The sequence below is a fragment of the Argentina anserina genome, chromosome 7, assembly GCF_933775445.1.
Source record: "Argentina anserina chromosome 7, drPotAnse1.1, whole genome shotgun sequence".
Lineage (NCBI taxonomy): Eukaryota > Viridiplantae > Streptophyta > Magnoliopsida > Rosales > Rosaceae > Argentina > Argentina anserina.
The window spans coordinates 12,093,036-12,119,656 of record NC_065878.1 but is presented as its reverse complement, the minus strand read 5'-3'; the positions used below and the strand labels follow the sequence as shown (position 1 = coordinate 12,119,656).

The 26,621-nt window shown below is 39.0% G+C and overlaps 5 protein-coding genes and 1 long non-coding RNA gene across 9 annotated transcripts; 3 read left to right on the top strand and 3 right to left on the bottom strand.

Moving 5' to 3' along the window:
* Nucleotides 1-1,178: 1,178 nt before the first annotated feature.
* On the bottom strand, nt 1,179-4,316 carry LOC126803356 (arginase 1, mitochondrial). Its single transcript, XM_050531163.1, has 6 exons — nt 4,134-4,316; nt 3,864-4,023; nt 3,602-3,735; nt 2,513-2,722; nt 1,849-1,959; nt 1,179-1,665 (listed from the first exon to the last, which is right to left on the bottom strand). The coding sequence occupies exons 1-6, from the start codon at nt 4,272-4,274 to the stop codon at nt 1,405-1,407; spliced, it is 1,017 nt and encodes a 338-aa protein (XP_050387120.1). The 5' UTR covers nt 4,275-4,316; the 3' UTR covers nt 1,179-1,404.
* Nucleotides 4,317-6,122: 1,806 nt separating this feature from the next.
* Nucleotides 6,123-9,685, top strand: LOC126803349 (uncharacterized). Its single transcript, XM_050531155.1, has 3 exons — nt 6,123-7,668; nt 8,232-8,421; nt 9,278-9,685. Exons 1-3 carry the CDS (start codon nt 6,142-6,144, stop codon nt 9,403-9,405), a joined length of 1,845 nt encoding a protein of 614 aa, XP_050387112.1. The 5' UTR covers nt 6,123-6,141; the 3' UTR covers nt 9,406-9,685.
* A 1,410-nt stretch (nt 9,686-11,095) lies between these two features.
* LOC126803592 (ycf20-like protein) lies at nt 11,096-13,145 on the bottom strand. The gene is given in 2 exon segments (XM_050531375.1): nt 11,096-12,693; nt 12,952-13,145. Coding segments are annotated over 2 exon segments (666 nt in total). The 3' UTR covers nt 11,096-12,221.
* A 676-nt stretch (nt 13,146-13,821) lies between these two features.
* Nucleotides 13,822-16,877, top strand: LOC126803353 (protein GRAVITROPIC IN THE LIGHT 1). The gene is made up of 3 exons (XM_050531158.1): nt 13,822-14,049; nt 14,140-14,201; nt 15,272-16,877. Exon 3 carries the CDS (start codon nt 15,335-15,337, stop codon nt 16,601-16,603), a length of 1,269 nt encoding a protein of 422 aa, XP_050387115.1. The 5' UTR covers nt 13,822-14,049; nt 14,140-14,201; nt 15,272-15,334; the 3' UTR covers nt 16,604-16,877.
* A 2,209-nt stretch (nt 16,878-19,086) lies between these two features.
* On the top strand, nt 19,087-19,905 carry LOC126803368 (pectinesterase inhibitor 7). Its single transcript, XM_050531176.1, has one exon. It carries the CDS (start codon nt 19,087-19,089, stop codon nt 19,729-19,731), a length of 645 nt encoding a protein of 214 aa, XP_050387133.1. The 3' UTR covers nt 19,732-19,905.
* Nucleotides 19,906-22,674: 2,769 nt separating this feature from the next.
* LOC126803373 (uncharacterized) lies at nt 22,675-26,005 on the bottom strand. Of its 4 annotated transcripts, none has more exons than XR_007673111.1 (6): nt 25,913-26,005; nt 25,625-25,730; nt 24,581-25,324; nt 24,426-24,496; nt 23,956-24,114; nt 22,675-23,475 (listed from the first exon to the last, which is right to left on the bottom strand). It is a non-coding gene; the product is annotated as an uncharacterized LOC126803373 (long non-coding RNA). The 4 variants fall into 4 exon arrangements; XR_007673110.1 differs by having other exon boundaries at nt 22,675-23,209; nt 23,358-23,475; nt 25,625-25,953; XR_007673112.1 differs by having other exon boundaries at nt 23,956-24,175; nt 25,625-25,953.
* Nucleotides 26,006-26,621: the final 616 nt, after the last annotated feature.

Sequence of the window (26,621 nt, the reverse complement as noted above, 5' to 3'; positions counted from 1 at the left end):
ACTTAACTTGGGGAAAAAAGCTCATAATCCACAATTTCACGGGCCAAACTGGGCTTATGTCGCGTATCTTCAAAATCTACTATATCACACACTACAAGCTAGCCTATTGCAGCCTGCAGACGCCTTCGGCCTCCGGTTATCCCAAAGCATCCAGACCAAACCGATAAAAAAAAAACCAAGTACTTTTTTGGTACGTACGCTAGATACCAAAGTCCGAATGTTGTTTTGGTTACAACCAAAAGTGTTCATCAAATCTTTTGGTAGAACCCAAAGAAGTCCGTATTCGTTTTCGTAAAAACAAGAACTGACCAGTTAACTTTTATATACAAACCAAATTAGTCCTTCAGATTAGACAAGAAGGAAAATTAGTAAAGACAAGATCAATATTGTCACAAAGATGAACGACAAGCTTGCATCCTATTTTTTTCGATCCTCTAGGATTTTATTTATACCATACTCCTTACTCTTCATCCTCTCCCTGAAATCCCTAACAACAAATATATCCTGCTGGGATTAACTGAGAGTTGTGATGCAGAGGCAAAGCCCTTGTAATGTCACAGTTTGCTTCATCAACATGAATATGCAGTTCATAAACAAATCATCACCACCTTCATCAGTGCATTTCAACCATTCATGACATTGTCGCGCTCGTTGTTTCAATCCTCCTGACCATGGTCCAGATCAGATATCCATCGGAAAATTTGTTCGACACACGGCACAAGACCATGATGGTTGTGATGTTAAGCTTGCTAATTTATTGCCTTGCGTTGTGGGTTACTCGCCGTAGTGATACTTTTGGTTATAGATTTGGTACGAGAGAATATAATTGGTGCCACCTGGTCATGGTGGCGTTTGGTTCGGTGTCAGTTGCTTCACTTCTGTTACTTTTGCACTCTTCTTCTAAGCCTGTGCTCTACCTTCTTTGGGTGGGTCAGTTGCTGTTGGTGTTAGACTTGCTTAGAAAGCTGGTGCTGCAGCCAGTGACTAGAACTCTTACTCCGTTGAGGAGTAGATCACAACTTTTACCAATGACCTCATTGGATGTGTTGCCGCCGGTACTCAATACAGGGTACCGCTATTGGAATAATCAGCCTCCGCCGGTATTCAACATAGGTTCCCGTTATTGGAATGACCGATGGTTTTTTGTAATGTAAATGCTCCATAGAATAGATAAATACTTGAAATAAATTCGACCCTTTCTTATTTAACTATAATAATCAGTTTCTAACTACTGTTAAACAATAAAACAAACTGCTTAATCTCATCAAATAAAGAGAGAAAAAATATGTTTGTCTACTCTTTAATAAGTATCAGATTAGCAACAGGATGTTACCACTGAAATAATAGGCTTGGAACTAATTCGAGCTCGAAGCTTCGTCTCTTCTGAGTTGGGGATGGATTTTATCATTTTGATATCTTGGCAGACAATTCTCTCACCAGTTTAGCCGCTACCATTGCAGTCATCCCATCAACAGTGTCGCGCTGTGGATTGAATTCGACGACATCTGCAGCAACCACATCTCCTTGGAGATTGTGCAGTATGTTGAGAACATCGCGGAAGGAGAGACCCCCTGGCTCTATGTGTGATACTCCCGGAGCAAAGGCAGGATCAAGGCAATCTACATCTATTGAGATATACACACCCTTCACACCTTCCCCTAGTTTCTGTCAAAACAAAATTTTCTTAATGAATACCCTTACTATGGTAGCAAGCAATCATCTCACTTTCAGTGTGGTATCAAGACGTTATCTTCTGAAACCACATGAACTAATTGTTTATCACCTCATGAATAAATGCAAATTCAAACTTGAGAGCAGAGCCATAAAGAGAGACAGAGAGATAGATACCAGGTTTTCCAAAAAGCCACGATCTCTTGAAAAGGTTCGCATTTCATATTGCTCAACACCAAATTTTTTTCCTTGTTCACGCCCTTCATGGTTAATTGAGCGAATACCAACCTGAAAATTCAGCAGCCAAGTTCATAGGGTTAACTGAAAACTGTGGATATCAACTGAAGCAGGGGCATGGTGTCGACAGCAAAAAAACTATATTTGGGAAGCCACAGAATGACAGAAGGTGATGGAGCCATACTGGAAAAGATCTTGCCCACTTATCATGGGATAGGTACAGGACAGCAACCAAGTTCATTAGGTAACATGATAGCTAAACCAGACCTGAAGCATTCATCGAACCACAATTGAGTGAAGAAATTCAATACAAATCTCCATCACCTTTCTGTGACTTCCCAAATGGATCCTAGGAGATGCAGAGAAAAAAGGCAATGTGACAGAGAGTGGTCACAACTATCCCTCAAATGTTGCAAAACTCCTATCGGATGTTACAGAAAATTACTGTACACACATGACACACCCAGCCAGCTTAGGTGGAACTAAAAAAGAGATCACAAAATTGTGAATAAACTCTTCTAATCGGTATCTTTTTTTGGTCCCTTGAGCATTTGATTAGATAGTGGAAATGTAAGTTGTGAGATCTATAGACACAAGAATTTACCTGCAAAAGTCGCCGAGCATAACCACCCTCCATAATTCGAGCAAAAGAAGATGCGTGCGAGTATTTATTACCTTCAAAGGCGTGATAAATATCAGGATGGGCATCAAGATGAAGAATGTCCACAGGTCCCCCAAGCTTCTCGGAGACGGCTCTTACAACAGGATACGAAATTGAGTGATCACCACCTAATACTAGGGGCCGCAGTGGAGCCTGAAATGGCAAAATAAATTTTTCGTCTAATAGAACCAAATTATACTGGTACTTTCATCGCAATGAAGAACCCTACACTGAATAAGAACCGGCGATAAATTCTCTGAAATTTTCCCATATAATTTATATCCTAGACCTCTTGGAATCCAGCTAAACCAAATACATAATGGGTAGACTGGAGCATCAGGAAACAAACTCAACAGAAGATTAGTGTTGCCAATAGACATAAGCTGACTTTTCCTATTTTCCATGCTTCTGGGTACGAACATCTCAAATTCTTTAAACACATACTTAGTAGAACATTCCAACAATTGGAAGGAGGGTACAGCTAGAATCTGGTAACTCAATACCACAGCTCTTGGAAATTCAACAAAGACAGGAAATTCTGAGGTTTGAAAACAGCAAACTCAATGAAGTAATGTTTTCTTCTGATCCTATCATATAAACAAGATGAGAGAATGACTAGTTGAACTTGTAAACTTGTAATGTATTCAACAGTAAGAACAACACAATTATACATGAAAGTACTATAAGATATAATAACTCTTGACAAGCTTGAATTAAACTGGTTCAATCTCATGGAAAGCTAGAGAATAATGGGAGCTAATAAAACTGGTTGCAGAGTTATAAAGCTCATAGAGAACAACAGGCACCTACTAAAACAGAGAAACACATGACTAGTGAGACATAATCCAATGCCTTCCTACAAGTATGTGAAAAAAAAATACGAGTACTAGTAATTACACCATTCAGTAAACTAGGCATGCCCCCCCACCCCCCCCCCCCCCCCCCAAATATAATTATATCAATAGAACAACGAGAAAGTTAAATTCAGCATAGTTTTTCAAACATGAATTTTCAACAAATGACAAACCTTACCTCCTCCATCACTAGCTTAACAGACTCACTTATGACATTCATCAATCTATCATCATCCACCCCACAATCTCGAATCTCTTGCACAGGCACATCCCCAACATCAGTCAGCACCCGCGGATCCTTCAGCTCCTTCCCTGCATTAAAAGGCCACCATATGATCATTCTCCCCACCAAACAAAATAACAAAACAAAAACAGCCACATATTTGTTCATCATCCTATATTGTTATCACTAATTGTCAACAATATTGCACCAATCATACCTTCTTCCGTCGTAGAGTTCGTGCTCCCACACCAAATAGCCTCCCTTATCCTCGGAGGAGCAAAAGCCGGGCCTTGAAGAAACGACGAGTTATGTCCCAAAGGAACCCCCAGAAGCGAAGAAGACGCTACAGCTCCACCAAGAGCACGCACCAGCTCTCCCTACAACCAAAGCACACAAAACAGAACCAACCCACTTCACCAATTCTGATTCCAACACCAACCTTATATGTACCAACCCGAATCACAGAAAACACAAAGATAGCATGTACCTTGAGCTTTGCTCTCTCACGAATAAGAGTGAGGGAGGCATCAATGACCCGGTTCTGACCCTTGTGTATCAAATCAGTTGGGACGTTCGGAGCGTTCAGTTTCTGCAAGTAGTGGATTCCTCTTCTGCTGATTGCCGACATACTTAAGAACAGAAATGGGTGCAGACTGCAGAGTCGAATGTGGGAGGAAGGCAAAAGAAACGTGAAAGGTTTGAGCTTTATTGGTTTGGTGGGTTTGAGGAGGATTAGATTGTGTGTAACGTATTAATGTAATGTAAATGATGTTGGATTAGAATGGTGATTTGCCGAGTCACAGAGCAATCATTCTGATGTTGGACAAATCCTGGAAACTGACATCACGCGCTTCAAGGTTTGGTTGTGTTTTTGATGACGTGTGAGAGTCAGCAACTCAGCATACTGTTAAGATCCGCCGTCCGAAGCTCCGGTGACTGAGAATTGGAATCGGACCTGACAGTTTGGGTCTGTGTGTCTGCTTTTGCAGGCCCAACCTAATATACTGAGGGTTGGCTTTGCGAAGCAAAACAAAACACGGACGCAATCCATGGTTACAAACGGATTTCCGACGTATCATAATTCAAATTATCAATTTTTAGTTTTACAAGAGTGTGTTTCTTACTTGTAGCGGCGGATTTAAGATCAAATTATTATTTAGGTTAATTGTAACGAAAAAAATTTCAATAAATTTGGACAAAATAGCATACACAAAAATTTAGAACATACACTAACTATTTTGAATCACTATATATCAATTCGTGCATATAACACCTTCATCGGCACTAGACCTTTAATCTATGAGTTTCAAACGAAATCTTATTGGCACTATCAACTAATTATACTATTTTTTGGCTAATTGGTTCCAATACAAAAGGATCTGAATTCGAAATTATTAATAATATGTTCTAGTCAAATGTAATAATTAACGTTTATATAACATTCCAGAATAAGAATTGATGATACCAATTATATTTGTGTATATATGTATACATATAATGATTTTTTTTCTAACCCCTCAAAAACTTAAGCCTAGGTAAGCCAAGGCTGGATCCGCCAATACTTATTGGTTCTTATGATATATAGTGTTGGAAGATGGTTGTTTCTTCTTGAGATTGACAGTAAGGATGTATCGAGATTTCTGGAATATTTTTTTTGTTACATTTGAACCCCTATCGTCTCTTGTCCACCGTAATGGATGAGTTTCTGGGTAGGGAGGCGAGTGAGGAAGTTATGTCCTCTACCGATATTTCACATGGTTGTACCTTTTCTTTTATATATAAATTTATTTCTTCTAGAAAAAAGTGTGTTTCTTTATACAAAAGAGAATATATTATATAGAGTACCCTCTAGGGCACCCATATTGTACAATGTCAAATACATTAGCACTAGTGGCTACGCTTGACACATAATCAAACCCACTAGCTCTTTGATTAAATTTATGACCAAGATTGGCTATAATATCAGCTACTAAGTTTGCTTTCCTGAAAATGCACTTGAAATAAATTGAGTCAAAACTTGAAACAAGTGAACAAATATCTTCGTCTCTATGGAACACTCGAGACCCCATTAAGGAATTAACTGAATTCTTCATAAGAGAATTTTTTTTATTTGAATCATTAGTCAAAATTATATTTATGTTTAGCAAACAGTATAAGGGAAAACTCATCCGAATGCTGACAAATAGAGAAATCTCATAAGACTTAAATCCCTTATGAACAATCAAACCCACAAATTTAAAGTACTCATCTTCTAAACTATAAAATACTCATCCAGTAGTACTAGAAAAATTAGAAACGTTTCTTTTATTATGAAAAAAACGTATTTAAGGGTGGCTTTTGGAGAAATCGCAAGTTCGCAACTAATATTTTTACCTACATCCATAGCCAGGTGTCTACTACACACGTCACAAACCGGTCCCGAGAGCTCTAGAGAGAACTCCCAACTATTTTCGCTAACTTTAGAGGACCATCATTTCTCCTCTACAAAACCAAACATGCCACCGCTCACTCCCACAAAGCTCTCCTTCCCCCTCACCTCCCCACTCCTCCACCACCTCCGCCCCTCCTCCTCCGCCACCATGTCCTTCTCCTCCTCTTCTCCCCTCTCCAACCCCAAACAACAAGAGTCACATGACCAAAACCTCTCCCAAGTCCTCAAATACCACAACACCACCAAGCACCACTTCACCCGCTACGCCCGAGGCCCTCACGGCCTCGACTGGGCCAACCAGCCCAACCCCTTCCGCCGCTACCTCCCCGCCCCTCTCCTCCCTCTCCTCCACCCCACACCCTCCTCCTCCTCCTATCCTTCCCCTCTCTACTCCTCCATCTTCACCTCCCTCCCTCCTCCCCAGCCCCTCTCCCTCTCCTCCCTCTCCCACCTCCTCTTCTCCTCCCTCGCCCTCTCCGCCTGGAAATCCACCTCCTTCTCCACCTGGTCCCTCCGCGTCAACCCCAGCAGCGGCAACCTCCACCCCACCGAGGCTTACGTCATCTCCCCTCCCATTTCGGACTCCTCCGCATTCGTCGCGCACTACGCGCCCAAGGAGCACGCGCTGGAGCTCCGCGCGGAAATCCCGCCGCGTTTCGCGGACTTACTCCCGAAAAACTCGTGTTTAGTTGGGCTGACGTCGGTTTTCTGGCGGGAGGCCTGGAAATACGGGGAGCGGGCTTTTCGGTATTGTAACCATGACGTGGGGCACGCGGTTGCGGCGGTGGCGGTGGCGGCGGCGGAGCTGGGGTGGGATGTGAAGATACTTGATGGGTTGGGGTGTGGGGATTTGGAGAAGCTTATGGGGGTTGGGGTGCCGGAGGGTTTCGAGATTCCGGCGAGAGCTATGAAGGGGAGGATGCCGGAGATTGAGTTTGAGCATCCGGATTGTGTGATGTTGGTTTTTCCTAGTGGAGGTGGGAATGTTGAGGTGGACTATGAGAAGTTGAGCTTGGCGATTTCGGGGTTTTCGGAGTTGGAGTGGAAGGGGAAGCCTAATGTGCTTAGTAAGGAGCACATATGTTGGGATTTGATATATAAAACGGCCGAGGCAGTGAAGAAAGAGAGGGATTTAGGGGCAAAGTTTTCGGTTGATGAGTTTCCGAGTAGTGGGAGTTGTAGTGAGGATTGCTATAAGGGTTTTACAGTTAGGGAGGTTGTTAGGAAGAGGAGGAGTGCTGTGGATATGGATGGGGTGACTGTAATGGAGAGGGATACGTTTTATCAGATTCTGTTGCATTGTCTTCCTTCGGGGAGTGGAGTGAAGCAGAAGCGGCAGCTGGCATTGCCGTTTCGTGCTCTTTCGTGGGATGCGCAGGTCCATGCTGCTTTGTTTGTTCATAGGGTGAAGGGACTGCCGGAGGGGTTGTATTTCTTGGTGAGGAATGAGGATCATTTTGATGAGCTCAAGAAATCTATGAAGTCTAGCTTTAAGTGGGTGAAACCTGAAGGGTGTCCGGAAGATCTTCCTTTGTATGAACTGCAGAGAACTGATTGTCAGGCTGTTGCGGAAAGGCTCTCCTGCCATCAGGTTTGTCAAGATTCTAATAATTTTGTTTACATTGAATTACGTAGGTTAGTGGAAGTAGCTGGATATGGATGGAACATCTGTGCTAGTCCTTACACATTAGTATGTATACATTTTGTAATAACACTTCACCCGGAAAGCAGAAATCTTTCTTGTATCTTCCCCTGTGCTGTCTTAAGTCACTCGTAACCACTAAATGGGAAGCTAATCATGATATAGTTCCTTACAGCATTTCAAAGCTATTTCAAATCAGATGCCGCCAAATAATGGGATTCTTTTTGCATAAACTAACCTGATAGTCATTCAACAATGCGATGCTATTTCTGCATTGTGAACAGTACTATTGGAGTAAGTGCTAGTTTTCTTTGATTGTTATTTTAGTATTAAGTAATGAATTATCAGTCTTTCAGAGAAACTTGTGAGATCGTTATGCTTTGGCTACTGATCCCCAATTAGATACTAAACTTTGACGATCAACTATATTTTTACTGAATTAAAATTTTCAATGAAGTAAATCTGATCCATGTGTGTCGAAACTCGTACTAAAATGGTGCCTCTGCATGCAGGAAATTGCCAGCCATGGCTGCTTCAGCCTTGGCATGGTGGCTTGTTTCGAGCCACTATTGCAGGACAAGAAAGTGTGGATGTATCCTCGATTGTTTTGGGAGACTGGAGTTTTAGGTCAAGTGTTGTACCTTGAAGCACATGCAATTGGCATTTCTGCAACAGGAATCGGTTGTTATTTTGATGATCCTGGTATGACTGCCTCCCTCTGTGTTTTGAACCAATGAATGTGTTGTGTAGAAATGACATGTTAAACTGTGTCACACATTTAGGCTGAATGTTTGATATTTTATCCTGTAAAAAGTAGACTTCACTCGTCTATTGATTGTACAAAGGTGAAAGGTTTGAGACATTATCACAAGGTTGGTGCGTAGTAGATATAAGTCAGTAACTAAGCACGAAGGTTAAGTGTGAAAGATCATCTCTTAGTCAAGAGTCATTGTAATGGAAAAGGATGTTTTTGTGCATTTAGATGTTCAGTGGGAATAGTTTAAAGTTATAAATGTTAAGAAAAAGGTGAACTTGTGAATCTTTGCCGACCTCTAGGTAGCTAATTGCCTAATTCTTTGTCAGTAAAGAACATTGTTTGGTTTGGTAACCACCTGAAGTACCCTGCTAAACACAACAAACATGTTTCAATAGTTAAGGCCTTCTGAATTAGAATCATGAGGTCCTGACAAATAGATTTTTAATGTAGTCTGTTTTGCAATATTGACCATCTCAACTATATTGACCACAATAATCAAGCTTTCATGTTATCCAGTAAAACCCTTATTGTTAGTCTATTTTGCCTGTTGTTCAATACATCATGCAAATGCTTCTTTATGGTTGAGCTTGTGAAATTGCTTTGAGAACTTGTATATTCCTTAAATGTAATGTGTGGAGTCAGTAAGGTAGATATGTCGTAATACATCAAACTTGACATCGGCATGACTACAAGACTGCTAATAACATCCTTATGTGTGGGGTTGAACCATCCTATGTCCTAAGTCTGCTTCTTTGCTTCTGCTATCCGTATTTGTTTACAGTTTCTGTTGTTGTATTGCAGTGCATGAATTGCTGGGGTTGAAGGGATCAAACTTCCAGAGTTTATATCATTTCACAGTGGGAGGCCCAGTCATCGATAAGCGAATTATGAGTCTACCAGCTTATCCTGGCCCTGGTGTTGATGCCTGAAAACAGGGTTTTTAGTTGGGTGTAGATTTTATGTCATGGTGTAGATTTATCATCACCATACTGCTTTTATGTCATGGTTGTATAGATATAGATTTACTATTTATCACCCGGCAATAGATGTTAACTGGTCAACAAGTGCAGTCAAGTGCTTATGTACCTAGGAATAGTTAGAACTGCTGAGCATTATTTCTTCATTCCATTGAATGGCTTAGCCGCATGCTTCTTATGATGTGTCAAGTATTATAAATGGTTTCCACTCTAAATGGTCTGCGGTTATATATCTTCGCTACGATGACAGCTATCTGACACTTCAGTGTCCTTAGTACTGCTTGTTTCAAGGCTCAGTTAATGAAATCTGTGGCCATAGATAGAGTACGAAAGTTTACATGTTAGGAGAGGTGATGTTGCTCAGGTGATTTTGGATAATAATCTTCATGTATCTTGTCTGAGACTATGAAATGTTTGTAATCTCGTTACAAGCAAGGACCGGGGAATGTCGATTCTACATTCAGAAGTAAAAGGAGCACTTGTTTAATTGAGCAGCCATCAAAATCGGACAGAAGACATCTTCCGGTGAAAACTCGAAAGGATAGAATAATCTTCGATGTATTCAAAATTATACTTGAGAATATAGGAACCCAAAGATCAATTACAATGATCCTAACGAACATTAAAAATAATGTTGATAGGTGGATAGAGGTATCGCTTTGCTCATCTCTTCTGGTAGATCAAACGTACGTAAAGATTGGATTAAAGGCTGTCAATGGTTGATGAGTTATGCGTATATCAGTTAACATGATCAAAGGAGCTCATAAGCTACTAGAGGACAAGCTGCGATTCAACTTCTAGAGTTGAAGACAGTTATATTGACATCTAGAATCGAGAGACTCAGAGGAGCATAGTACACAGTGACTAGTTATAGAAAAGTTCCCAACTACTGTAAGAATGTAGCTGCATCTCTAGCTTATAGCTATACACCTATCTTATGTTCACTGACTGTTTTCAGATGAGCCAGAATTCAGAACAATATCATTCATGAGTTTTATGTCGCTTTGTAGACACACAGAGCTTGATCTGCTTGGAAGGTCGCTGCTCCCTTGATGCAGTCCAAACGACACGTTAGGCACCTACAGTCTCATCAGAGAAGGAGCAGACTCTCATCAAGAGAGAATGTTATGCAAGCATAAGGATCAACAACACAGCTGAGCATAAATGGATTGCTTGATTTAAGATTAATAAGATCCCTCCAAAAAAAATAAAAGAAACAAAGAAAAAGAGTGATATGATCTTCTACCTTCAGAAGTATAGAATCAATGCAGGAAGAAGATTAACCATAACAAAGAAAACAATAATAGCGAACTATTTTTCAGATGACGATCTATTAATACATTATTAGCAGATTTGGGATGTTCTTAAGATGCTTATGCAGGGTCAGGGTGGTTATAACAAATGAGAAACTGTGTGAAAAATTGTCAGATCTTGCATCTACACATTGAAAGGCAAGGCCACCTAAAGCAGGCAATGGAATATAATTCCACTTCTTATGTATTTATTTTTGTCCACTTAAAAGTTTTTTCCAACAATAAAATGTGAATCGCTCCTCGTAATAACATTTACAAAACGTTACAACATAAGAGCAGCTCACTTTGATTCCAAAAAAGAAAAAAGAAAAAAAAAAGGGTGCATAGTCTCACTTGGGAAGGGAATTGCTTGGCCCCCTCAAGTGTGCCTTACAAAAAATATCCTAGCAGGCCAGCAGTTAATACTGGTGAAGGTATGCGCACTCTTTTGACCCGGTCAGGACTTCACCGGATAGTCATATTTAAGCAATTAGAAGTAAACAGAATGCATCAAACGATTATTAAGCATCCAAAAGCTAAATATATGAGAAAGATACTTCTGAATATATCAACGAAGCTGTCCACTATGTGTAGTTTGTTAATTCAGTATAGTATATCAGATAGATAAAAATTCTTTGCCTTTTCTGTAAAGAACTTACACATACTACTGCTCAAGTAACTGAACAACCAAATATGTGGCCAATGTCTTAAGCAGTTTGTACTGGGATGAGATGGACCAAACGGAAGCTGACCTGGAAAGCAAAGCCAAATTTAATTACGATCCAATTTTTAAGGCTGTTTCACCATTATCAGTGTGGACGAAACAATCTTCCATACATTATTTGTACCTGCCCTCTCGAATGCCAGACCATCTTCATCAAATTTCAAGACTGGCTGCAGAGATCTAACATGCGCAATCTCATGACTTTCTTAAAACAACTCTGGACAATTATAAGATGTATGCTATAATGTTCACACCAATATGCAAAATCTTCCCACTTAACTGAAGAGCTACCAACCAATAGTGTCGTTTAGCCTTTCAATCAGGTGCTATATCCAGATTAACAGACTGAGAATTATTGTAAGCAGCTGGACTGGAAGCACATATTGCTCGATCCACTTCGAGCATTCCCGCTTATCTTATTTTTTGACATCTTGCTGTCTCCAACAGAATGAAGCATGTATTCGTGACCATATTTCGAAGCAGCAGACTTTTTACATAAGCCAAGTGAAGAGAATTCAGTCATCAGAAGAAAGTTCCAATGGTGTCAGGAGCTACAATATATTTGTTAATCATGGGCAGGAAGGCCACTTTTATCTGTGTCACCCTATTAACTCTCTGGCCTCTTCTATTTTCTGAAATGGGTCAACATGTTGCTCCGCCATTGTAGTCAGGTCAACTTATGTTCACCAATCACATTTCTCAATCCCTGAATGATAAACACATCTGTGAGTAGCAATTGAAAGAGCCATTTTCTAAAGGATTACTGATAATGCATCTAGTACAAAGCTGAAGGGGTTGCTGAATCCGAAAATGTCATCGATTTCATATTTAAATGAATCTAAGAAGAGACCCATCACAAGCCCAGCTTTCCAATAATTAAACTTGGTTATCAGGCTTCTAGTCTTCTCCAATAACGGAAGAGAAGCCTTGTACATGAGGGCCCCAATCCCCTCCACGATGAGCATGGCAAAGGCAGCAGAGAGAATGTCCCAGTCTCCAGTTTGCCCAATAACAGTGGAATAAGCAGTTGAACAATAGAACCCCACTAGGAAGAAGAGTATTTTCATGGGCAAACCTCTCCTTATCTCTCCAATTCTGGCACCTAACTTGGATTGAATTTCTCTAATAACCCTAATTCATCGTGTTGTGCCTGTAGTGCCATTTGTTGGAGATGGGTTAGACCCATTGTTATCTACACTGCTTCTGACTGACCATGAAATTCTCCTGTACAGTTCAACAGAACAGAAGAAATTATACCACAGGAAAAGTTCAATAATCTGAAATATTATCTTTTGGCGCACTCAATTATAGGCTCATAAATTTCAGGTCTTAAACATTTTAATGCCAGAAAAAGGAGAAGAAAGAAGTTTGTGATAATAGTCAAATAGATACCATAGTGGAATATCTCAATCACTTTCTTTTCATGAACACTACACCACATGTTAAGGTCCTATCACAAATCCAATTTTCAGAGTGACTTACTTGAAATTGTTGATTAGAAGAGGATCAGGTACGCAGAAGAAACAGCAGCGAGAATTATTCTCGTGCCCAAAATTACTAGTAGGTTTGTAAGACATTGCATAAAGACCCAGCATCACAACTCTGGAACCAACACACTCAGAAGATAATAGCTTAACACCTCTTGGATAGGTAGGCAATGTAATTGCAGCCGCCATTATCATATAATACCTGCAATTAACAATTCACGTTATAAATTCTAAACAATGCCTAGTTCAGTGATAACTATCCCCAGAAAATATGACTATCAACTCTATTTCCTTCGCTATACGATGCAATGTTTTCCAATGAATAAGTACTATCCTATTAAATATGATACATAAATAACCCAACAATATAACAACTGTCTTATGAAACTGAATTAGTTTTTGGTTCTTTAGTAGGCAATCTTGGGTGACAGTTGATTTGCATTCCTATTTCTTGAGTCTCCATTCCTCAGTAAAACATTCCAACTAACTAAAAACCAAACATATGGAACTAAACACATGTTTTCACTAATTTCAATCACAGTTCCAAACTTCCAATCATTTAACTAACTTTAACTAAATCTAATACAAAACAGAAAACCCAAAAAGCTAAAAATGAAGAAGAACATGAATCAAAGAGAAAGAAGAGAGCTTTTCTTACAGTTGGAGAACTCTGAGACAAAATGAGCAATCAGCTTTTGAAGCGTTTGAGCCGCTTCTTCAGCTATATAAGACTTCTCCCCTTTTCTTTTTTGTTTATATACTCTTTTGGACCGGGTTTTTCTTAACCCGGCCCAAGACCCATATATAACAAACCAATAATACCACCCCCTCTTCTGTTTCATATCTATCATAGAAGAGAGAACGAGCCCCAAAAATTGAGGCGAAAGTTTCGGTTTTTAGTAAAAGGCAACTGATTCTTGGAGCTATGGCGGTGGAGCCCCAAGTTTCCAATTAGGGTTTTCCAGGCCCTGATCGGTAACCCATCTAAAAAATTTAGGGTTTTCTGAGGTCTAATCTAGTGTAAAGATTAGGGCTTTTGAAGAGTTTCGAGCTTGGGATCTCTGCTGAGCTTGAAAGGTGGAAGCTTTATCAGGTAAGTATGTGGATTTGGTTCTTGTGGGTTGTGTAAAATTTGTTATGGTATTGAAAATGTTAAATCTCTTTTTATTTACTGTGGTTTTAGGTTGAAAGGTGGATTATTATGATTGGTAGATGCAGTTTGGGGTTGATATGCAATTCTTATAGGTGAGCAGCTCATGCACATTTCTCATTTTTGCAATATGTGATGTGAATTTTCTTTCTTGTTTTTACTATAAATATAATTTTAGTGTTGGTTGTAATTTTGTTGTGTATATACTATAATTTGAAATGTTTGATAAGTTTGGATAAGAAAGTAGAATGATTTTCTTGGTGTGGACTAATGTATGAGACTGGAGTTTAAGTACTGTTTTAAAGATTGTCCTGATAATGTGGTCGTAATGTTCTAGTTAAGAAGTTGTTTGTTATAATAGAATAATTTGTTTGGTTATTGGATGCAGATCGGCTGCTGTAATTGCAACGTAGACATGTAGATTCATTTTTTTTTCTTTTGGGATATGTTGTAAGTTTGAGGTATTTGTTTCCTCATATATGTTAGTTATCAGTTTATACTTTCACACAATTTAAACTTAAGCAAGAAATTTATAGTGATTTTGAGTATGGGGAAATTATAATTGGTCATACAAAATGAAATGATAATAAATAAACCAACTCCCCCATAGTTGTAGTTCTGTCAGCTCCTTGAAAGAAAACAATATGGTCAATAATTGATAAAAAAAAAAAGACTCATCCTTGCTAAATAACTTGTCTGCTCGGGGCAGTATCGATTTAGTTTTTAATATCAACTGTTTTTCTTCATTTGAAGCTTGACGAATAGATTGTTTGTCTTCATAATTACTTGTAACATTGAGTATGACGTAACAATATAACCTGGGTTTAAGTCTTTAAGATGTACTTCGTGGTTAGGGATCCTTGCATAAGTTACCAGCTAATATGTTAGTAATGTGCTGGAAGTTGGAACATCCTTTAGACTGATCAGAGAACAACTTCGAGATGTGTGTTTAGGCATAATCTGAGCATTGATGCAAGACCTGGCAAAGTTATTTTTTATATAGCCATAAATTTTTGTATATAGCTGTTTATATGAAATCATAGAGGACTAATATATAAGATACAGTCATATACTAGTGTACTGTACACAGGTAATTGCCGTCTTGTTGTTGATAACCACTCTATTTTTGTGTTATGACCTGGTTTAAACATAATTTTGTTTGCAGGTTGCCTACTGTTAGAGGTTTTTCTGAAGGTGTTCACATTAACCACTCTTGTGGGAAGTAGCTATGCTACCAACTGGAGCAAGAGATACACAACTCCGTGAGAGCAATAGCCAGAAGGTTCACCCACAACCAATGGAAGATTCAATGAGTCAGAATCCAGAAGCTGTGGAAGCCCTGATATCTAAAGTTTTTACAAACATCTCGTCCCTGAAGTCAGCTTACATCCAACTCCAAGCTGCTCATACTCCCTATGACCCTGACAAAATTCAAGCTGCCGATAAGCTTGTTATTTCTGAGCTGAAAAATCTCTCAGAACTTAAACACTTCTACAGGGAGAACAATCCCAGCCCAGTATGTGTTTCTCCACAGGATTCCCGCTTAGCTGCAGAAATTCAAGAACAACAAATTTTGCTGAAAACCTATGGGGTGATGGTTAAAAAATTCCAGTCTGAGATCCAGAATAAAGATTCTGAAATCATGCAGCTTCAGCAGCATATTGAGGAGGCAAAACAGAAACAAGCAAAGTTGGAAAAGAATCTAAAGCTTAGGGGTTTGTCCACAAAAGAATCAGAAGCTTCTTCTGGTGAAAATGGATCTTCTTCTGTGGATTTAACCCCTGATCTCTTTACATCAGTTGTTGAAGCAGCATATAAAGCTATTCACGACTTTGCCAAACCATTGATTAACATGATGAAAGCGGCTGGGTGGGACCTTGATGCAGCTGCTAACTCAATTGAACCCTCAGTTGTGTATGCAAAGAGACCTCACAAAAAGTATGCATTTGAGTCTCATATATGCCAAAGAATGTTCAGTGGCTTCCAGCAGGAAAATTTCTCCATCAAACTAGACAATCTTACAATAGCTAAGGAGAGCTTCTTCCACCAATTTCTCACTCTTCGGGACATGGATCCATTGGACATGCTTGGCCAAACTCCAGATTCTGTTTTTGGGAGATATTGCAGGACCAAGTACCTAGTAGTGGTTCACCCGAAAATGGAGACTTCATTTTTTGGGAATTTAGATCAACGAAATTATATAATGGGTGGCGGGCATCCAAGGACTCCATTTTACCAGGCTTTCTTAAAACTGGCCAAGTCAATATGGCTTTTGCACAGGTTGGCCTTTTCTTTTGATCCTCATGTTGAGATCTTCCAGGTTAAGAGGGGGAGTGAGTTTTCAGAGGTTTACATGGAAAGTGTGGTAAAGAATTTGGTAATGGATGAAGGTGATCAAAAGCCTAAGGTTGGTCTCATGGTGATGCCTGGTTTCTGGGTTGGAGGCAGTGTGATCCAGAGTCGAGTTTATCTCTCTGGTATGAAGGTTGCTGAATGAATGGCCAGATCAGTTCTATAAGATGTCCATATGGGTATGTGGTGTTTTATACAGTCTGTTGCTACTTTTCATATATTGTTGTCTGTATTTTCCTTGTATAATTGTAAGATGAAATAGCTATCAAATATCAATCATTCTCTCTCTATCATTTCTGGTATGTGTTCTGTAAGAACTTTTAAGCAGATTTATTTTCAATTTTCTGAGAATCTGGTGTACAAAAACCACGAGGGGAATGAGTGGATTAATATTGTTGTAGTATGATTCTGTTTTAGTTGTTTGGAGCTTTGCCATATCCATGGTCATACAGCATTTTCTTTTATGAAATTGTCTAATCGTTTCACTTGGGTGAGAATGCAATTATGGTAGGATTCAGATCCTTATCATGTACAACGTTAAATGGTAGATGTTCTTCACGGTATGTCTTTAACTTCTTTGACTAAGCCCGAGATGTGCCCCAATTGATCCTCCAGGGCACAATTGGCTGGCTTCCTTTTTTAAAGTGAACCTGGGGTCATAACTCATAACCAGGACTAGTAAGGTTGAACATCTTGGTTATGAGTAATCACATCTTGGCTGAAAATCTTGTCAAATTTCTAGTCCTGCAGCAACTGGACCTGATATTTTCTGTTTTAAACGGGGCTATCCAACCTTGCGAATTGGGAGTCCTTGTCCCAGCTATCAAGAATGACATAGATGCAAAGAATGCAGTATATTTATCTTGGCTAAGCTAACACGTTGACGTCTCCATAGGAAATAGATAAGCATATATATTCATCTTATTCTATAACTGGGAGAAGGAAAGCGTGCAGGTCAATGCAAGGTTACTTGCAGTAATTATGTTGGTGAAACTAAGACAACAATGTCTGTAATACGAAATCTTGCAAAATGAATTGCATGCAAGATGTTTAAAGATTGTAGCGGAGGAAAAGGATCATTTTGATTGATTTTTCCAGAAACCATCTAAGCCCACATGATTGATTGCCAAAGAGTGTGGTGTTCCTCTTCCCCACTCCACTTGCACCATTCTAGAACATATAATTAGTGTTTCCTTGATATATTATTTTAGAATCTCATCACCGAAATGAGAGGATTGTGTTCCCTAACAAAATTATTATGTGTACTAACTTAATGCACAATCATTCTGCTCAGATTATAAAGATTTTATCTGTATTGGATGGCTGATATCATCTTCGTAAGATTGAAAACAACATCAGTAAATTGTTTATACACTCACGATGGCACGATCGCAAGATTGAAAACGACATCAGTAAAGATTTTATGTACTGCTTCACCTGAGATGATAACAGTATGTCAGTACCCTAAACTCCTGGGTAGGTCGTAGGAAGACATGCGTCGTCCATTTAGTAGCCGAATTGTGGTTACCAAGAACTGTGGACTGCAGTTACTAAGAAGCATGCCCTAGCTAGCACCACTATTAGCAAAATGAACCAGAAAATGACCACTAAATCATGCATCGTAACACCTTTGGGACCTCAGATGAGCCCTTCCAAATCACCAGGAATAATAATACCGTTGCCAGCAAAGTAAAAACCATCCGGATCAGTATTATATGCATGCATTCACTTCAACTAGCTTGAGATACATCAGTCACCCATATCCGAGACCCGGAGGCCCCAACAAGCTTAGAAACCAAATGGGGCACCATATATATAAGTCCATAGGATCAACAGCTAGCTAGCTAGCTGAGATATATATTAGATTATGCAGAGGTGCTAACTGCTAAGTGCTAACAAAGAAGCCCTAACCGAAAGGGATCCGGATTCCAGAAATGGAGAAAACGCGGGGACGTGTATGTCAAGTTCTTGCTAGCTACTGTCAAGACTAACAAAGTCATAATAGTGTCACAGATGGACATTCTTTTTGTTCATATCGAACTATATATTAATTCCTGTTTACTATGTCGAGATCGATGTATAGTTTGTTCATGGTTTTCGGTACGTGTAATGGTAGAATAATGAAACGTAGATCACAAATAGATTGATCGAAAGAGAAAGAAACGTAAACTGCTTGAAGCATTGACCAACATATATAATATACGACACGCGCTAATTGTCAATCCCATGAAGTTTTGCAGATGTTGGCTACCCAGAAATGAAGAATCAAGGTTGATCTAGCCAGGCATGCATTTCTTCATATCAAAGATTCGAGTTGACATAATGCCAATGGTAGGCAGAGTCATAGTTATCACCTTAAATAGTAAACTATCTTGATCTAATCTGGAATTTACTAGTTAATGGGATCTCGCTCTTCTGGATCAAAATATAATAATGTACACAATTTATTGCAGCTTAATGCACTTAAAGCGCACGTTAAGCTAATCATGTGTTCATCCATGTGATAAACCTTGTAAACCTAGCTATATAAGCACCATCTTACTCCATTACATCTATCAGACTCGGAAGTTCAAACTCTCTCTTTAGAATTTTGACATTCCTCATTTCTCTCGTAAAGAAGAAAAGAAGATGGCCAAACTTTGCCTCCCTTTGCTGGTAATTTTCCTTTCCCTCTTCTCCCTTTCGAGGACAGTGGAGCCAGCCTTTTCCGGACATACTGCTCGACGTTCTAGGGCCCGAGCCAACATTGAAGCTGCATGCCGGACCACCCGATACCCAGACCTATGCATTCACTGCCTCTCCACCTACGTCAAACCCAACATGACCATCCAAAGCCCCCAGGAACTCGCTCAAGTCGCCTTGACGGCAAGCCTCTACCGTGCCCTATATGCAAGAGCCTTCGTGCTCAAGGTGGCAAGACAGATCAACACATTGAAGAGGGAAAACCAAGTTGTTCATGATTGCTTGCAGCAGATAAATGATAGCGTGGATCAACTCAGTGGAGCGATCAAGGAACTACGTCGGTTGGAGAAAGAATCTGTGGGCGACGACCTGTTTTGGCACATAAGCAACGTCGAGACATGGGTTGGCTCTGCTCTAACTGATGCAAATACTTGTGTGGATGCGCTTCCGGGACCTAATATGAGCAAACTGAAGGCGACAATTAAAGGGAAGGTGCTCAATGTGGCTCAAACGACTAGTAATGCACTGGCTTTGTTCCATAGATTTGCTAAAAGGTACAGAGCTGCAGGCAGTGCCACCAAGAAACCCTAAGATCGATTCTAAGCTAGCGAGCATAGCTACATATAGTTAGTCCTTTTCAAAAGGATGGATCTGTTTTGTCTTTGTCTCGTGGGTTTAATCTTTTTCATTATTTGTGTTAATTACTTGTTGATGTTTATGTTTATATGTGTCTGTATGAACATGTGCACACAGTGAAGGGATCAACTTTAATACTCAATACCAAGTTTTTCTATCTCTCGGAAGTTGTCTGTTATGTGATTCAAATATATATGTTAATCAATGTTTGTATCAATGGATTCAATGACCGGGGGTGGGGGGGTGGGGGTTGGTTTCTCTGAGAAATCTGTACAAACATTAATTTTAATATTGAGAGATGAATTGAATAGCTAGGCTAGGGTAAAGGAAAATTTCTGTAGGTAAGTATCACACAATCAAATTGATATATATATATATATATATATATGCATAGCTCAAGTTTGTGTTTGTTCTCTGTTCCATATATCTACTTTATTACTCTTAATTTCCATGCATGTATATACAAACACCATATATTTAAGACCCATAAGTAAAGAAAAGGGCCATAAGTAAAGAAAAGGGCTTTGCAGTAAGATTTAGATACCCCATTCCAGTCATAAGGGACATGAGCTAGCCAGTTTTAATTTGGGTTGCGCGACTCGCACCGGGGCCATTTCTTAAAAACAACCCTAGATCTTGGCAGAATAGACAGACTGCACAACTCCTCGTAGACACACCCATTTTTACAGTCCTGTTGTTCGAATGAATGAGGAATCCATCAGTGGATTTCTACAATCAATACAAAAAGCGTCTGCATGACAAATCAGAAGAAACTTAAAAGCCAAAAAAGGAATATGGAAATCAGACACTCATGCGTATACCCTTGATCCTTTTTCATATGATTAATCTCTCCCAAACATAAACATGAAAGGAAAACGCAAACATAGATACAAAGAAAAACAAAACCATGAAACATATACTTGAACAGTTGAACTTAGGTGAGGGGCTGAGGGGGGAAGACGTACTACCAGCAGTTGATCTCGAATTTCTACCAAAGGGAACAATGTTTCTCTTATAAGACGCTCGAAAAAGAAAAGTACGCTGGAAAAACAAGAGTAATTAGACGTTGGATATCTGGATTAACTGTCTCGATCGTTTCACTGTTTAGCCTCAAACTAAAATGAATCACTCATGCCTAGATCCCTTCTCAATAAAAACAGGATCATAACTAATACAATTAAGATGAACTGATTCAAATGGTACGTGACTAACTTGAAACAAAAGGAAACTTAAAGCACCAAAATTGACAATATAAACCAACAAAATCAAAGGGCCAGCTAACATACATACTCTACATTCCTTTCTAGGCTACAATGACGATTCTCCGGTGATGTCGAACGGCAGAATGAAAGTGGTGCCTGTCAACCACTAAAGGATTTTTTTTTTTTTAATAAAATCAACTTATATGCAAAAGGAAACGAATTATGTTGCCCAGACCTCAGCCGATATAGCTTTCATTTTGTTCGTGTTCGAGCTGGGAAAAAGATCTTCCTCAGAGAACAATCAGCAAGCCCCGGTGTTGAACCCTAGATGGTTCTAACCTTCAGTCTCTGTTGTTGCTAGCGTGCCAGTACCTTTGAGTTAGGTACAACTCTTGCTTTGTTTGACGATGATCGCGCTTACGTACTGTCTTCTTCTCAAATGATTACTCCGCAGTTACTGATAAACTGCTAAAGTTTGAATGACCTATACACAACCGGAGTTGCTAGGTACCTTTCACTCCACCTCAAGTAGATGGCCGATCTTACTTTAGACTGTTTGGGGAAAAGCAGAGCTTATAATATGTCGTTGATAGCAGGACTCTCTCGACATACATACTCTACATTCCTTTCTAGGCTACAATGACGATTCTCCGGTGATGTCGAACGGCAGAATGAAAGTGGTGCCTGTCAACCACTAAAGGATTTTTTTTTATAAAATCAACTTATATGCAAAAGGAAACGAATTATGTTGCCCAGACCTCAGCCGATATAGCTTTCATTTTGTTCGTGTTCGAGCTGGGAAAAAGATCTTCCTCAGAGAACAATCAGCAAGCCCCGGTGTTGAACCCTAGATGGTTCTAACCTTCAGTCTCTGTTGTTGCTAGCGTGCCAGTACCTTTGAGTTAGGTACAACTCTTGCTTTGTTTGACGATGATCGCGCTCACGTACTGTCTTCTTCTCAAATGATTACTCCGCAGTTGCTGATAAACCGCTAAAGTTTGAATGACCTATACACAACCGGAGTTGCTAGGTACATTTCACTCCACCTCAAGTAGATGGCCGATCTTACTTTAGACTGCTTGGGGAAAAGCAGAGCTTATAATGTGTCGTTGATAGCAGGACTCTCTCGCCATAGGGAATTGCTGACTAGTGCAGACTTTTGTGTTTGCTAGAAGCTAGGCTAGCGACTCGATGGACTTGACTCTAGTTACCGAGGTTAATCGGACTTGTTTGCTACATGCAGCGCGAGGCGTACATCTGGGTAGCTCCGCTCCGATGGGAGACTTGGTTGCCGAAGCTAATCGGACTTTTACTCTGTGGGGAGATTTGACTATGCGGTTGCACGATAGTTTGTTTGACGTTGTGTGTGTTATTCTGCACATTCGACCCATTTATATAGAGAACACAAATTGTTCTTTCTTGCGGATCAAGTCTTTAGAACCTCCTAGTTGATTTGGATTCACCTTCCTTATTCAACTCAGATTCTATACAGCGTTAGTCCCCTAAATCTATTCCAATACGGTAGGTAATCTTGCTCTATGATAGATTTTTTCCAAATAACCGGTCCACGAGTCTAAAGAGTAGATAATACCGGAGTATTATTTTAGGCCCAAACAGTTCGGCTTAATTTGTTCCATGTTATCTCCTCTTTTTCAGTTTGATAACAATTTCCTCCTCGGGAATTTTCATCTTGAGGAGTCCTCATGTTGTTTTATTTCTACAGAACGTTCTGTTTGATTCGCCTCTTTTGTTCATGACTAGTCAGCAAGCCCGCGCTTTGCTGTGGCTTCTTGGATGAAAAATGAAACTTATGGAAATGTGAATTTGAGATAGACAAAGTATGGAAGAAATTGGAAAGATGACATTCAGAATTTGCGAGAAAGAGGACTAGTAATTGAAATAGGTTAGAGTGCCCGCGCGTTGCTGCGGGTAAATTATCTTCCAAACTCTGCCAGTAACAGGTCATGAACAGCCAAACTTTAGGATGTTAACATAAAACAAATATTAATACAAAATACTGTAATAGCTGAAGCTATTTTCAATGGATGTGCTACTTGGTTTCTAAAAAGTAACTACTATATTTTTACATCTCATATTTGTTTATAAACAGTGGCTTCCTTAGTCGCCAGTTTGGGCCTCACCACGCAAGTACCAAACCAAAAACAAAAGCAATGAAGCAAGGGGCCAACACATGAAGCAATTCTCTTCCCCTTTGCTCAAGGACTTATCTCCTGTAAATTCAAAAAAAAAAGGACAAAATACTTATATGCTATATGAAAATGCGAAATTAATAAGCTTTATTTGGCATCGCTCCACAAACAAAAGTTATGTCTCATAAATCCAATGAAGTAACATCTGCGATGGTGAGAGAAGATCAACCTAGATGACAAAAATATGTTCATCTTGAATCGCGACTAAAATACGAAACCTGTAAGGTTGACCTTCTTGCTTAAAGCTCAACTTTCAAACAATCCAGTGAAGCCACATAAAAAAAGACCTAAAAACACAAAAAGTGAAAAATAGAACCAAAGACACTATCAGTTCTCTCTTCTATACAATTTAACAAAAAACTGAAGAAGGCAACCTAAGATTCTAAGAACACAAAAAAACTAAAATTAGACTATTAAGAAATTATAAGGGCCAAATTGTAGTTTGGTTTTCTATTTTAAATAAGCTAAGGTTAGTTTTTTCAATAGTTACATCAGTACTACATCAACATGTTCATCGCATTCTCATGTATATATGTTATATGACATAATTGGTCAGGTAAATGTAGTTTTATGGTTCTTTTTTAATGCAATTAGAAAATCTTCTAGACACCTCTCAGTTCATCAAAAGCTAGTGACATAATACAATAAGAAATTTGCTTGAAATGTTAGACATAACATGCATAAAGACACCCAAGTTTTTTTTTTCGGCAAGAAGAATAGGATCCACTTGTTCCAAAATAAAGCACTCAAAAAGGGACGAGACATACCTTAATGGAGCAAACCTATTTATATCATAAATGCAGCAACTTTCAATGTGGTTTCATTGTTGATGCCAATGAATGAGCCATTTGCTTCAGCTTAGGAAGAAAACTTGAGAGCATTATAATTCATCTTGCACCTCAACTTGTTCATTTTCATTGCCATACCTGAAATAGAAATGGGCTTGCTACTGTAAGGTTGAACCTATTTGAGTCATCCCTTATATATCTGCAAGAAATATAGCAACTCTACTCGATTAATTCACAATTCCTACCGTGTTTTTTCCTTTTTCTGAAATTAGAACAGAAAAGTTATGTTGGTTAGGATTTCATAATCAATGTTTGATACCTATAATCAACCAAGCCAATAAGATTAACTAGTGAAGCTCATGATCTTACAATTCATAATAATTTCAAAAAAAATGCTACTGCACCCAAAAAAGTACAAAATTGAACAAAGAACTAATAAAGTGACAAACCTGACTGAATTCTGCACATGTACAGAGCGTGGCATCACCCACATCTTTCAGACTCCTTGTAGAATAAATTTCTAAAAAACAAAAAATATATGAATCCTCTTATCAAACTGGCATAAGTGCATAACAATCTGAAAAAAAGGACCAAACAGTTTTACCGCATCCTCATTATGCGCATATACTTTTTCTTTATCGTATCTCCCTCCTTTTTTTGGGCGTCTCCTCTCTTGTTTTTTTCGTCAGCTGCACCATTTGGGGTGTTAAAATTAGGCATCCAATCAAAATACCTCAATTCTCATTGAAAAATACTAGAGCACAATTAATACGCCTAAATTATCCTGTGACCCCAATCGTTCATGCTCGGTCGCTTCTTCAAACGATCAAAATTTAGCACCTGAACTTGAAAAATAAGCAAATTCCAGAAGGAAACAAACAAATACAGTGAAACTATATTTGAACCACCATGAACTGATATATAGTTAAGCTATTAGTATAAAAATCTGGTACATTGACAAATAATGATTGGAACAGTTACTGTAATAGCTAGTCGGATCAAGACCAATTGGTCACTTAAGTATTGATTGTAAATATTGCAAGAGCATATATTGCCCGCTTGCAATAACAAACTTAGCATTAACACGCCCTACCTAAGAACATACTTTTCTTACGAATCAAATAACAAAATAGCCATAATAAAAGAAAATTAGGAAGAGGAAAAATCAGGATCGGAACGCACACCCAAATTAAGAAAGATCCGATTCAGGATTGATGATGCCGACTTATAGATTCTATTGAGAAATTTAAATAACTTCATAAGATCAAATCTAAACCTGAATATCGAGTTCTTTGTCAAGGGCCTTTACTTTGGCGACCTTCGCTGGGTCAGGATTCCCATAGTTCTCCTGAAAACGTATGGTGGAACTTTTAATATATCTATGTCTTTGTACCAACCAGCAAGTAGATATCATAAGAGTACACCGTTGTTAAGTTTTTGATAATCTCATGAACATGATGAAAGTTACAAACGAAGAAGAAGCAATGGAACAAAGAACAGAAGAAGAACTGGTATTGATATTTTTTATAAAATGATTTTCGGCTACATTTATTCTAGTGAGTATATCTACTTACACTACTTAGTTGTTGGGCTAATATGAATTGAGCAATATATGTTGACAACTGTTAGTTGTAATAGTATAACATACATATAGTGTTTTCTTTTACTCCTCGTTGCTAAGTTCCAAAGCTTTCACGACCAACCAAGAGCACTTATAATCTTCAATATCGGTTCCGATATGATGGCAGAGAGAACTTGAGTAAGACACCAAACAAATATCAGACTAAATATTCAACCACACTATTATTGTATTCCATCTTCCTTAAAAGCTCGCATTTCCAATTGTTTCCGAATCACCAAAACAATCCAAATAATCAGCGTATCAAGAAAAAGACTAAGGTAATATCAAGAGGAAAAAATCAGGATCAAAACACACACCCAAATTGAAAAAGATCCGATTTAGGATTGATGATGCCGAATATTTCAGAATCAGATGGAATATAAATACCAAACGGCAGAGAAATGTAGAGACCTGAATACCATCATCACTAATTACGCAGGTGAAAGATGAAAACCAAAGGTTTAAACATGAAATTGGTCTTTTAATACATGAACTCACCAACAGTGTGTAGCAAAAAAAGGGCGAAAGATTTTTCAGCGCGGGCAATTCTGAATCAAGTTACGGTTAAGTTTGCCGAAAGATCTTGGTTCTAAAAGAAAAGAGAGAATATGAGGAGAGAGCACAGGCAAAAGCAGTGGGCAAGGGAAATAGCAGACACGTCAATAACTCATTCCATGGCAGCCGCGTAATTTATCTGGAAAGCATAGGCTCTCTGCCCCTACTGTAATAATCCGATTTTTTGGAACGATGTTTGGTTTGATTTAAATTCTATAAACTTGTGAAATTCATTTAAAATGAAATTGGTTGTTTGCGACATTACGAAACAAGAATGGAAACGTTCTCGGAACGTTTATTTAGAAAAACGTTACGTTTTCGCGACGTGAATATCGACTTTTATTCCGTCGTGCGTTTATGAAAACTTCCTTCATGGAAGTTGTAGAGCTCGTCGATACGAGTTTGAGAACACGTCACGCATTCGAATCGGACGTCGGATGTGAAAGTTATTAACGTCGGAAGTTAGTTT

Excerpts from the sequence above, each read along its gene's own strand:
- LOC126803356 (XM_050531163.1), bottom strand. The coding sequence starts at position 4,274 with ATGTCGGCAATCAGCAGAAGAGGAATCCACTACTTGCAGAAACTGAAC. Across the intron at positions 4,024-4,133 it reads GTGAGAGAGCAAAGCTCAAG|GGAGAGCTGGTGCGTGCTCT; the intron begins GTACATGCTATC and ends CTTTGGTTGTAG. Across the intron at positions 2,723-3,601 it reads TTAAGCTAGTGATGGAGGAG|GCTCCACTGCGGCCCCTAGT; the intron begins GTAAGGTTTGTC and ends TTGCCATTTCAG.
- LOC126803368 (XM_050531176.1), top strand. The coding sequence starts at position 19,087 with ATGGCCAAACTTTGCCTCCCTTTGCTGGTAATTTTCCTTTCCCTCTTC.
- LOC126803349 (XM_050531155.1), top strand. The coding sequence starts at position 6,142 with ATGCCACCGCTCACTCCCACAAAGCTCTCCTTCCCCCTCACCTCCCCA. Across the intron at positions 7,669-8,231 it reads AAAGGCTCTCCTGCCATCAG|GAAATTGCCAGCCATGGCTG; the intron begins GTTTGTCAAGAT and ends CTCTGCATGCAG. Across the intron at positions 8,422-9,277 it reads TTGTTATTTTGATGATCCTG|TGCATGAATTGCTGGGGTTG; the intron begins GTATGACTGCCT and ends GTTGTATTGCAG.
- LOC126803353 (XM_050531158.1), top strand. The coding sequence starts at position 15,335 with ATGCTACCAACTGGAGCAAGAGATACACAACTCCGTGAGAGCAATAGC.